Source organism: Mesoplodon mirus (genome assembly GCF_964341445.2).
Source record: "Mesoplodon mirus genome assembly, chromosome: 1".
NCBI lineage: Eukaryota > Metazoa > Chordata > Mammalia > Artiodactyla > Ziphiidae > Mesoplodon > Mesoplodon mirus.
Window position 1 is genome coordinate 72,971,838 of NC_138976.1, and position 13,285 is coordinate 72,985,122.

The 13,285-nt window shown below is 36.2% G+C and overlaps 1 protein-coding gene across 6 annotated transcripts in view; it reads left to right on the plus strand.

Moving 5' to 3' along the window:
- RFX3 (regulatory factor X3) overlaps positions 1-13,285 on the plus strand; it is a 298,160-nt gene that overhangs the window by 122,886 nt on the left and 161,989 nt on the right. For all 6 annotated transcript variants that reach the window (XM_082615490.1, XM_082615491.1, XM_082615492.1 and 3 more), the window contains one exon: positions 9,923-10,047. In XM_082615490.1, the coding sequence (XP_082471616.1) occupies positions 9,931-10,047 (117 nt within the window). In that variant the 5' untranslated portion in view covers positions 9,923-9,930. The remainder of the gene's footprint in view (positions 1-9,922; positions 10,048-13,285) is intronic.

Sequence of the window (13,285 nt, forward strand, 5' to 3'; positions counted from 1 at the left end):
AATAAATTTTCTGTTAAGTTTGAGAATGCACAGAGTTAGCTAGAATCTTCAATCTGTTTTAATTTTCATCTTTTAGCCAAACTTTTTTTCCAAGTGTGTACATATGCATTTTTTTTTCTCCAATTCGCGCTGTCTCGGCGCACGTACGTGTCACCAGCTCTTTTTTTTTTTTTTTTTTTTTTTAATTTATGGCTGTGTTGGGTCTTCGTTTCTGTGAGAGGGCTTTCTCTAGTTGTGGCAAGTGGGGGCCACTCCTCATCGCGGTGCGCGGGCCTCTCATTATCGCGGCCTCTCTTGTTGCGGAGCACAGGCTCCAGACGCACAGGCTCAGTAACTGTGGCTCACGGGGCCAGCTGCTCCGTGGCATGTGGGATCTTCCCAGACCAGGGCTCGAACCCGTATGTCCGGCATTGGCAGGCGGACGCTCAACCACTGCGCCACCAGGGAAGCCCCTACATATGCATTTTATAATGAAAATCAGTGTAAAAATTTCACTTGATTAATAGCATTATGTTTTAGAGCAATTATTTCCAGAATTTATGTATGTGTGAATATATAGATTTTTTTTTCAAGTCCACCCAGTCCCATGTTCACTACATTTGCAAAAAAATGGAAGTAATGAGAATTCAGTTCTTTAAGATACTGTACATTTAAAGTGGGGTATATTATTTCCATTATTAGCAATGTTATTATACAGTATTATTTTCCCCTTTTAGATGTGTTGATCTCTTTGAGCCTGTCATTGGAATAGTTAGGAACTGCAAAAGGCTCTATTCTTTACTCTTATAAAAAGAAAAAGAAATAAGATAGAAAAAAACAGAAAAATTTTTTACGTGGGGAAGAGAATCCAAGAAGAAAGTTGTTATTGGAGCCTTTTTTGGTGTGAAGAAAATTAAGAATTCCTGTTTTACTTCACTCCCTGTAAAATCCAAAGAAAATCCTGCTTGGAAACAACATTACCTGCTTGTTTTCTTTTGTGGCTCTTTGAGTAATGCTGCCTTTTAAGCCAATCTTTGCCCTCTCTTTGCCACAAATAGTATGGATACTTCCATGTGTGTGGCTAAGATCCCACTAGTAAGTGTAGAGGAAAAAAGATAAAACTTGTGTGTAAAGTTTAGGGTATGTAGAAAGAATAAACAGTGTTACTAGGGCTCGTTTATAAAGGGGGTACCTGTTTCCTTGGTGGGACTGAACACTTAGATTCACCACCTATATCCTCTTCCAGTTTGAGATCTCTGGAAGAGGTGCCACTGCTCTTATGAGTTTGAATACAAGGGAGCAGAATTGAAATTCATGTCTTTATTCTAGATTTGACAATAGGTTCTGGCGAGTGTCATAAGGAAAGGATCATATTTGACATTTGGGAATGTGTATTACTGTAGATTTCCTTCTTTCAGCAGAAAATGACACAGATCGTGGAACTAGCAATGAATGGTTCTGTAGATATAATCTCCAGATAAATTTTTTAAAGAGACTATTCCATTAGAAACATTGGAAATGTTGTGTTTTAGAGCCCTTTGAGAGTTTTGAGCCACTCAGTGGGAAGGGAGACAGAGCTCTTACCCAGCTACTGAACAGATCAAATACTATACAGGTATTTTGGGGATTAAAAAGGCTGTTTTACAGAATCTAAGACTGACTTTTTGGGATGGCTCCAGGGTGAGATGGGTCTCTGGAGCTTATGTTGCTTTTGACCAGCAAGCCCAAGGTTAGCTTGAGGCCACCCAAAGTTATGATCATTGGTTTGGGAAGGCCCATATTTCAGGAGTCCTTAGGAGTTACACTGATGTTACTGTATACCCTTAAGAATTTTACCAAATCATGCAATTTTATATCTGTGAATAAAATTACACTGTAGGCTGCATATTATTTGGCAACCTGCTTTTTATGCTTACAATATTATGAACATCTTTCCATGCTGACTTTTATAGATCTGTGTAGTATTCTGCTATAGGGATATAGAATTTATTAGGGATAATTATAGGGATATAGTTTATTAGTTCCCCAATTACAGACATTTCAGTTGCTTATTATTGGCTGTCATAAGTAATACTTGAGTGAACATCTTTATGTTTGTGTATAATATGATGTATAGATACTAACCTAAATGGACCCTCATTTGACTGTTTTTTTTAAGACAAATTTAAATTCTTGAAAGTAAATGAATCTCATTATTTCCTCTTCCTTCCATAAAATATTCTGTGAACACAAGGTTAGTGCAGATCTCTCTGTTTTTGTTTTTTTTTTGCGGTACACGGGCCTCTCACTGTTGTGGCCTCTCCCGTTGCGGAGCACAGGCTCCAGACGCACAGGCCCAGTGGCCATGGCTCACGGGCCCAGCCGCCTCATGGCATGTGGGATCCTCCCGGACCGGGGCACGAACCCGTGTCCCCTGCATCAGCAGGCGGACTCTCAACCACTGTGCCACCAGGGAAGCCCAGTGCAGATCTCTTTTAACCCATGATATGCTTTTCTATATCCTAAGCATTATAGCTTTGATGGCATCATAATGATCACATACTAGGTACAGTACGTATTTGCCATTCACGTGATATTTGTGTCTGTTTGTTCAAATTTAGAATTCTTTCTTAGTGCCCAAAGTCTCTATAGACTACTTTATTTCTTTTAAAGTTGATTTCACTAAAATAGCCTCACTGCTGTTGCTGTTTGTGTAGCCGACTAGGATCCAGTGTCAGGGTGCCGTTATTGGAGTGAGACAGACCTGGGCTTGAATCCTGGCTTTATCTCTTAATAGTTCTGTGATCCTGGGCAAGTTACTTAATCTCTAAACCTTACTTTTCTCTGCTATAAAATGGGAATATCTACTTCGTGGTTGAAATTAGGGTTAAATGTATGCAAAGATGTAAAGCATCTATCACATAGTAAATGCTCAGTATATGGTAGCTATTCTTATTACTATAATGAAATGATTGATTTATGATAAAATGCTCTTTGTTCATCATTTTTCAGTTCTAAGTGCTATTATCATTAAATACTCCATCTCATAGGTTCTAGTCCCTGTCAGGATTGGATTGACGAATAGTAAGAAACATTTATAGGTTTGCCTCATAGATTTTGGTAAGAATCTTTCTGTATGTTACATCATTTTGTTCTCAGACTCTTCTTCCAGTAAGCAAAATGTAGGATACTCAGAAATTTTTGTTTGCTGGTTTTCTTTTTCTTTTCTTTTAGCTTTTATGTGAGCACTCCCAGTTTTTAGCTTATGTCATCTAGGTGAGACCAATTTGCCTATTAATTCATGAATGTGAGTGAGAGAAAATGCCAGGATGGCATCAGCAATAAACTGGACAAGCACCTGGTGGTCTTTTCCCCAGAATTACTTCTGTGCCTGATAACAGCTTCTCTTGATAACTAGAAATAATTAACACATAATAAAATCCTTACATCATTTCAGCAGTGTGGCTTTAGTAATATGTTAATAGATTGTTTTATTTTTTAATTAATTCATTAAGATAAAAACTGTTAAAGTAATTTGATTTGTCTTCGCCAAAGAAACAGTTTTTCATTATCTATTCTGAGTCAAAGGAAGAATTAGTTAAGAAAAACCCTTTGTTTGAAAAGTGAAAAAAGTTACCCAGGCAACCTGTATATGTTACTAGTGTGCTGATTAATCATCACCAACATTAATCTCTGTCATCAGTTATCACAGGAAGATGACTGCCGAACAGTCTACACTATTATCATTCCATCATTTTTCTACAGATCAATTTAGTATAAAAGATTAATTGTACATAGTCAGGAGGATTACAACATCAGACCTAAACAAAGAAGCAGAGCTTTTATAATATAGAAAATCATGAATTTTCCTTTTACATCTCTTCAGTTACCTGATATATTGATTTGATAAAGCCCTGTGTTTTACAATGAATAAACTTTTCACAGAGGTATATTTTAAGTAAAAAAGGCTGACTATAGTTTATAGCTTAACCAGTTTCTTTCATTTGTACTCGGTGAAGTGGAAAAAAAGCAAAGTCATAGTTTTACATTTGTAGGTAAGTTAATCAGCTCAATATATTTTTGTCAATTTCAAAAAAACTTATCACATTATTTTTAACCATATATATATAAATTCTAATATGCCCCATTATTTTACATTATATTGTTGACTTTGAAAGTTGCTTAATATTCTTAATTTTTTCCTAAAGAATTAGAATAATTTAATATTTTCATCATCTACTCCAGAATAGTCAGAAATGTATACATTTCATCCTGATTTTATGTTCAGGAAAGTACGTATCAGCTATTTTTTTCCAAAAACCATGACTTATTTTAGTTGTCTAATTTTAATAAATAGAGGTTTCAATTGCTGTGAGTATTATATATGCTAGTATTTATTTTCTAACATTTAGTCAAGAATGCTGATGCTTAATCGGAGTATTAGTAATAAAATCTTATGCTGTAAAACTTCTATTATGATTGGGATCTTTCTCTGTGAAAGCACACTGATGTTAAACTCCTTGTTGTATATTTTAAAAGTAGTAATTTTAGATTATGACAATTTTTTTTCTGTAAATAGTTTCTCTGCTCTTACGTTGAACCAGGTTTCTAAGTAAATAATTTATTCTTTAATGTCAAATTTTAGGTGTGATTTATTTTCCCTATACAAATAAGTGACTATCATAATAATACTGGTTAATTTGGTTCAAATAGGAATTGGAATTACCATCTTTTGTTTTTCTGTACTAAGGAAAAAGGAAGGAAGGAATTTCTCTGTTGTACTTGAAAATTAAATTACAGGTTTTTATTTTCTATACTGGATTAAAACCTGTTACATTCCTCAGTGTAAAAAAACAATATAGTCAGTCAGTAGAGTGGAACCAAACTTTGCAGACTTTGCTTTTTTTTAGAAAGCAAATTATTTCAGGAAGAAAAACCCCAATAAAAATTAGATGATACTACCTATTTTTAAGCGAGCCCAGTTATATAGTTCTGTTTGATAAGTAATTGATTAGGTCAGACTATTTAAGCATTTAATCTGGCATGTACATTGTGTGTGATGAAAGGAATCCAGCTGTGAATTTGAGTGTATTAAATAATCTTCAGGAAGTTTCACAAAGAACATTTGAATGCCTTGAAACTTGCAATAATGCATGTTTGTTCCAAACACATTTGCTTTGCCTAGGTTTTGCCCATCAGGTTGAAGAAACGGTAATCTTTTTGCATTCAGCAGCTGGGTTTTTGCAATATTCTTTTCCTTCTTCTAGGGGTTAATTAGCCTTCTTTCAAAATGTGGCCTATTTAGCTGTAGATTCGCATGATTCAGCCAGAGCTGGCTATACAAAGCAGAACCGTTAACAGGCGGGTGTGTCCAACTGCTTAATTAGCCAGAATAAAAAGGTCCTTTGTCAAACAAGCATCTGTTGCTCTTGACACACCTGACAGCCACATTAGGCAAGGATGACTAGACTGAAATCGTGCATGTCTCTCCTGCAAGAATATACAACTCATTTACATATAGGCTGCATCATGGACAAACTGCAGGGGTTTATTTAGCTTATCAAAATGGATTAATGTGACTGCATTTGTGGCTGATAAACAAATATCACTTGAAAGGAGGCTGTGAAGGAACTAAACTAACCAAATTACTCCCAAACATAAACAAAGAACCAGAAACCACTGCTAGATGAATGGGAACACCTCACATATACACACAAACCTTTATACTGGATCTAAAACAAAACCTACAAATGAAGCATGCTAAGACACTGCCCTCATGTGATGATCCCTGCTTTGAAGAATACTCTAAATGTGTCAGTGGGTTTAAATGATCTGTTTAGGAAAATTTGGCAGGAGGGTTACACTCCTCAACATGCTTTAACATTCAAATTGATCTGCTATTAAATCAGGTCTTTGGAATTAATCAGTTAAAATGCCTCTGGAAAAAATACTTACTAGTTGGGTTTTATTATGGCCTCAGTAGAAAGAGAGAGCATACTTGCTAATTTCAATGTCAGAGAGAGAAGAGATGTCTCACTGTTGTTATTCGAAGTGTAGCTCAAGTAGGATAGAGTGAGAATCCCAAAGATTTGCTGTTCAGACCAACAATCTCTAGCTTTCCATTTGGAAGCCTTTCATCATGATTTTGCAAAGTAATATACATGGTGGTAACATCATGGGCTTTAGAGTCAGGCAAACCTGGATTTGAATTTAGGCTCTTACTCTTACCATCTGTGTGGCTTTTAGCAAGTTATTTAATCCGTTTGTGCTTCAGTTTCCTCATTCGTTAAGTGGAAATAACAACATTTCCATTATGGGTTTTTTTTGAGGATTAAATGAAAAGATGTATTTCAAGCACTTAGCATATTGTGTGGCACCTGGAAAAGACTTGTTAAATGAGAGACCTAATTATGGTTATGACTTTTTTTTGTTATGACTTCTTAGCCAGTCTCTGGCAGGGATGTGATTGAGATCCTCTCAAGGCCTGAGGCCTCGGCAAAGAGAGCCTTTTCTTCAAACCTGAGGAAGACAATGAAATCAGAGGAGAAGGAAGTTGTGTCTATTAAGGAAAGATGGAGACCAAACTGAGCGTTCTTATCCCAATTGGCATGACCCTGTAATCCAGGGGCCAAGGAGATTGGATGATGAGCAGTAACTTGGAAGTAAACAAGTTGTTCTGGGACAATTATTGATTGTTCTGGATTAGGCTTTCTGTGCTGGTTTTGACGTGTTATGTACATAGAGCCAGAGGTTGGATGGAAAATTCTCTGTGACTCTCTAAGTTATACAAGCCATCATTTTCTATCCATCTGCTTTTCCCCACTCTGTTCTGTAAAGGTTGCTCCTATTAAATAGCTGGGATCTTTTTCCTTCTTTCTGATTCTAAAAGTTTACCAGTTTGATTTTCTTTACTCCCTTCAGTTCTGTCTATTCAGTGTCTCTGATGAAACTCAAGACTTCCGTCTGGTAGTTTAGTGCATGCACTTTAGTGTTATGTCCAAACCCTCTTTTCCCACTTTCCTACTTCCCACAGTTTGACCTTGGTTAAGTGACTTAACATCTCTGGGCCTCGGTTGACTCAATCTGTAAAATTAGGAAGATCTTAGTTCCAATCATCTAGTTACACATTTCTATTAGTAAAGTAGTCAAAGTTTAGATATTTCTCTTATGCCTCAAATGCCTATAAAGGCCAAGCCAGTGAATATGTATTGCCATATAAATAATTTGCATATAAAACACATAATATAGGCTCACCTTTTCTAGATTTTCAGATTTTTCAAGAGAATCTGGAAATTTGGTTTTTAACACAAAATTTTCTGATTTTTAAAGGTTGACAATTAAGAATTTTAATTTGTAGTTACTCTGTGCCAAAGCCTATCGATGGAGTCTAATATGGTCCATAGGAAGCCAGTTTCCAAATCTATGCCTTTTATCTTCAGATAAGCCCTCTCAGGTGATTTATTGAGGAATTGCTTTAAAAGTAAATTTAATTTTTTAGACATTCATTATGTATATTCTTATGTGTATTTGGTCTAAAACAGTGGGTGTCATATTATGGATCATATACCAAAAAGGTGTGTAGGCTGGTCTTCAGTACAGACCCCTGGACACATAAGAGAGCCTCGATAAAGTTCCCAGCCAACGCTGGGATAAACAGGAGGGTGTTTTAGTTTGAGTGACTTAACTGTAAGAATCTCATCCACCCCTTGACTGAACAGCTTAAACAAGAACCCATAATTGGCAACTCTGTGTTCCTCATTTGTGTACTAAACTGACAAAGGCCTGTCTTGGAGTTAGGAAGAGAAGCTAAGAAAAACTCGCCGAAGATGGTATCTGAAATCTGGTTCGGTCCTCATTCCCTGCAGAAAGACATCACCTCACTCTCACTACTAGCCCTCTGCTGTAGCACAAATGGCATCAATTGTCTATAAGTGTAACATGTAATGAATCGAAGGACACTGGCATTTGCTTTCTTTTTGGGGAGGGTATTTTTTTCCCTCTACAATGGAATAAAGAAGAAGAGGCACAGATAGGGTTCCTATTGTGTGTATCCCCTCTCCCAATTTCGAGAACTGTTAGTCCTCCAGTAATCTTAATTAGGCAAGAGTTTTATGTAGTGAACACTGTCATTTTCAAACATTTTCAGGCATATCTGTGGTCTTAATACTAGTACAAAGGGCTGTGTGTGTGTGTGTGTGTTTGGAGATCAGTGCTACATTTTTTATTAATTAGCCACCATCTTGAGAGATTTCACATAAAAATCTTCTTTTGGAAAATTGGAAAAACTGGCAGCTACGGTTTAGCCTTCCCATAAATTAACAATTTCCTTGAGCTAAACATTAGCTGGCCCAAATAAATGGGGTGGTAGCCACCGTCTCCCTCACTTTCCTTCTGTTTTTTAAGCCCCTAGCTACCTTCACTCTTTGTGCCTGAGGTTCCTCATCTGTAAATGTAGATTATAATCATACAGACCACATTGGGTTGTTACATGGAGTGATTTATATATGAATTAACACGTAAAGCATTTAGAAACGGACATAGCATGTGTTAAATACTCTATCGATGTTAGCTTTACTGTTGTATCTTTTGTTTGCTCTAAGTTTTATTGTGCTGCTTTAGGGGTTTGACTAACAAAGGAATAAGAATAGTCAATCACGTAAAGTGATACCAGTGTCAAGGTCTAGAAAATAAAGAAAGCATAGATTCGAAGTGAAAAGGCCTAGTCCTTTCTCTAGTCCTGTCACCTTGAGCAAGTCTCTTAACCTCTCTGGGCTTTAGTTTTCTCATTTATGAAATAAGTGTAGATTAGATACCTTCAGAGGTCTATTTCTAAAATTGAATGAGATGATAGAAAAGGTTTGGGGAAAAAATTGGAAGAGGTCATGCTGTGAGAAAAGATGTTGAGAGGGGTTAATTTTCTGCTTGAAAGACCTGAATACTCTTTCAGAATTTTCTTAGGGAAAATTAATGTTCACCATACTGTTCACAGATTTAAACCATGATACCGTATTTTTCTTAGGCTACCAATTAAATATTGTTTTCCCCCCCAGGATCCCTGCTCAATAGCAAAGAAATTAACATTTATTATATTGACTGCATAAGTAACAAAAGGGAATATCAAGGTCTAAGAAACCATACTTGTTAGAGTGCACACTAAAATTTAATCCTGTGTTAGTAGGACAGGCACAAGAGAACTGAAAAATGTACCATGTTGAACTTTGAATGAGAGAAGGTAAAATTTCATGTCTTTGTTTACAAATCTCACTTATATAATAGTGATCCTTCTTACCTTTCAAAATATTAAACATTATTGCTGTTTGGCTGTCTTTGTGTAGAGTATAATTAAACTTTAATTTTAGTACCATATCATTCTCACAGCCAAGAAAATTAGTGAGCTTGATCCTTTGGCTAAATTTAGGGTACATCAGTTGGTTTTTAGATATACATTAATTTTAAAAAATCAGTGAATAGTAAGTTTGAAAATTTGAAAGGACCTTAGAAACAATTTATTCTAAATTGTACACCTCCAGTGACGTCCTGTAGTTTATAAAAGTGTCTAGAAAGTACAGTTTATGACATATTTGCATCCAGTTAGGACTTGTGTTCTGAGAATTGTGTCTTGACATAATTTATAATATGACTAGTTTATATTGTGCTTGAAACAATTTATAACAGATGAGGCCTAAGGAAGGTAGATTTCAATGAAGTTCAACCTTTATAGCCCCAAAATAAGAGGTACTAATGGAGATTTTTAAAATGTAGATTAGTAATTTTCTATATTTATTTAAAAAGTGGGCAACATGACTCTAAACATGCGTGGAATATCATGAGTATGTTGGGTGGAGTAAGAGGTATTCTGGGAGTGTAAAGTTCGTCTCAGTATAGGATATTAAGAACAAATGTAATGCAGCTAGTCATATAAGGAGAGCATTTTAAACTTTCTTTCTATTTTAATAAATTTCAGAGACCATCATGCAGACATCAGAGACCGGGTCGGACACAGGTTCGACAGTGACTTTACAGACATCTGTGGCTAGTCAAGCAGCAGTGCCTACACAGGTGGTACAGCAAGTACCAGTACAACAACAGGTAAGGAGCTGCTGTTCCCAGAGAAGATGCTGTGCCTTTCCTTGTGCTGCCTCTCCAACATAGCTGTGTCTAAAAAATGATTCGGATAATACTTTCTGGCACAATGGATGCCAAAATAGGCCTCGTTCGATTCTTAGATTAAGTCAGCAAATGTTTCTTGAGCATTTCCTGGATGTGCCACGTTCTTTCTGTGCTAGGCTGTAGGGATAAAAAGATAAATACTCAAACTATAACCCTTATTCCAAAAGAGCCTCTTAAGTCCTAAAGAGAGCATTTGTTTCTAACTTGGCCACCCTAACTGGGTTTTCTTCTCTTCTCCCCTCCTTATTCTTTATCACATCTTCCTATTTCTTTCATATTGAAATGTCGGCAATCATATTTTTATATAATTGGCTCACAGTAGTACTTAATAAAGGAGAGGATGTGTGTACCTTACAGGCAGGGATTTTGCCTTTGTGATATTTTGGAAAGTGCTTGGGCGTTATGGTGACTGATAAATAGTGTTTAATGAAAATTAAATTATCTTAAAGGTCTGAAAATCTGACTCATCCCATTAAAAAAACTGAGAATGAATTCATCATCACATGTTTACTACAGGGCTTATTCATACTTGGGACGCTTAGCTTGTTTTGGAAAGATACTGACAAAATAGTGCTATTTTGTGCCAGTTAATAGTCCTCCTTTGGATTGTGAACACATTGGCCTGTCATTTCTTCTAAAGAGTGGTGAGAAAGTATGCGAGAAGGATCATGTCCTAAAGCATTATCTTGAGACTTACCTGTAATTTCTCAGTATCAGAGAAAATGTTGCTTTTACAGTTTAGCAAATGTTGCTTTTACAATTATAAATAAGTCATTAGGGAGAGGGAATAACTTTTCCTAGATTATAGACAGAGGGACTCAAGGTTATATTCTTAGGAGATAGAAGTGGGATGGGCAGGGAGAGTGCTAGAATCATGGAGAAGGGTCTTTGACTCTCAGGGTAAATAAAGACATCTGAAATAATTATTTCTTTTATAATTAAATCTTAGCATACTCTTCTTTCTGTTCTGTACAACACACTGGTATTACTGATCACCAATTTCATCACCAATTTCAAGACTGAACATTATTCAGAAAAGGGTAGTTTATGGCATATCATCCAAAGAGCAAGTAGAGAACTGTTGGGACAGTGTTACATATAATTTTAAAAAGATAACTCAACAATCGAACAATATTAAGCACATATTGAACAGTTACGCTCACTCTGGTTTGGTTTTTGTCTCATTTGTGGAAGAAGAATGGCCTTGAGAGTGCCTGTCTCTAACAGTAGTGCAGTGGAGATCCTGTTCCTGTCTCCAGAAAGTGCCCCCTTGAGACCTTAAAATGTCTGTGTTAAGTGTATCTGGCCCTCTTTCATGGACTGTGTCTTTTCTTACTCCCTCCTTCCTTTCCTTTCTTCCTTTTTGCCTTCTTTCCTTCTTTTCTTTTTAAAAAACATTTTCTTTTTATTGAATTTATATGTCATTAGATGTCTACTACAGGTCTTATATAGTGTATATCGTAGTGTAAAGAGTCAAATAGTTCAGCAAGTTCGTTATTTTAAAAAAAAAGTAGTCCTCATCCTCTCTCTACTCCTCCTCAGAGGCAACTAATTTTGCCTCTGTTTACCTATTATTTTGATATTTACCTCTGTGTCTTCACAAACGGTGTTTATTTTCTTTTTTTAAAAAAAATTTTATTGGAGTATAGTTGATTTACAATGTTGTGTTAGTTTCAGGTGTACAGCACAGTGAATCAGTTATGCATATATCCACTCTTTTTTTTTTTTTAGATTCTTTTCCCATATAGGCCATTACAGAGTATTGAGTAGAGTTCCCTGTGCTATACAGCAGGTTCTTATTAGTCATATATTTAATATATAGTAGTATTTTCTTGATTTTTTTAGTTTTAAACATTTTCTTACCACACTCCTCTTTCTAGCTCTTAATATGTGCATGCATGTGCACGCACGCACGCACACACACACGCTTTTTCCATCCCATATGCTTCTGATATACTAGGTTGAACTATATGCATTTTTTTCCCTTTGCCATCATTCTGGGATTTCCCTCTTCTCTCTTATGTTGGCTTTCCTGTTTCTTGGATCAGTGTCTTAAACTCTTTTTTGATTTGCTCAAGCACAACTTGCAGTAACTTCCTAAGAATTGGTAGATTTTGAGCTCTTGTGTGTCTGAGAGGGAATTTATTCTACTACCTTCACAGTTGTTTGGTAGTTGGATGGGTACAGAGTTTGGGGATGGATATCATTTTCTTCAGAATTTTGAAGGAATTACTCCATTGTCTTCCAGTTTGCAGAATTGCTATGGAAAAGTCAGACACTGTTCTGATTTCTGATCCTTTGTATGTGATCTATGTGATTATCTTTTCCTCTCATGTTCTAAATCACAGTTTCTTGAAATTTCATGTTGATGCGGACCTATTTTCATACATTGTGCTAGAACCTTGATGGGCCTTTTCAATCTGGACATTCTTGTTCTTCAGTACTGGGAAATTTTATTCAATTTTTTCATTTATGATAATCTCCCTTCTTTTTTCTCCTTTTTCACTTTTTGGACTTTTTGGTTCTACTTTCAGTTTCATCTTCCAGCCCATCTATTACTTTTAATTTCTGCTATCATAGTTTTAATTTCCAAGAGCTTTTAAAAAATTCCTTTTATGTTCCTTTTTATAACATCATGTTTTATTTCCTGATTATAATATCTTTTTTCTCTGTCTCAAGATACTAATTTTTTAAGTTGTTGGAATTTTCCCCTCTTTATATAGTCTCTTTCTTTCAAGCTATTTTTGTTTTTTGTTTTTTTTGGTCTGTCTTTCATATTAGAAGCTTTTCTCAGATGTCTGATAATTTTGGGGTGTTTATTCATATTTAAAAATGTGGCGATAAAAGGCTGATTTGAATGCATAAGTGAGTTTTGTTGACTTCAATATAGGATCATCTGACTGGGCTTTTTAACTGGGGACCTTCTGATGTTCAGTTTTTTTTTTTTTTTTTTTTTTTTTTTTTTTTTTTTTTTTTTTTTGCTGTACGCGGGCCTCTCACTGTTGTGGCCTCTCCCGTTGCGGAGCACAGGCTCCGGACGCACAGGCCCAGCGGCCATGGCTCACGGGCCCAGCCGCTCCGCGGCATATGGGATCCTCCCAGACCGGGGCACGAACCCGTATCCCCTGCACCGGCAGGCAGACTCCCAACCACTGCG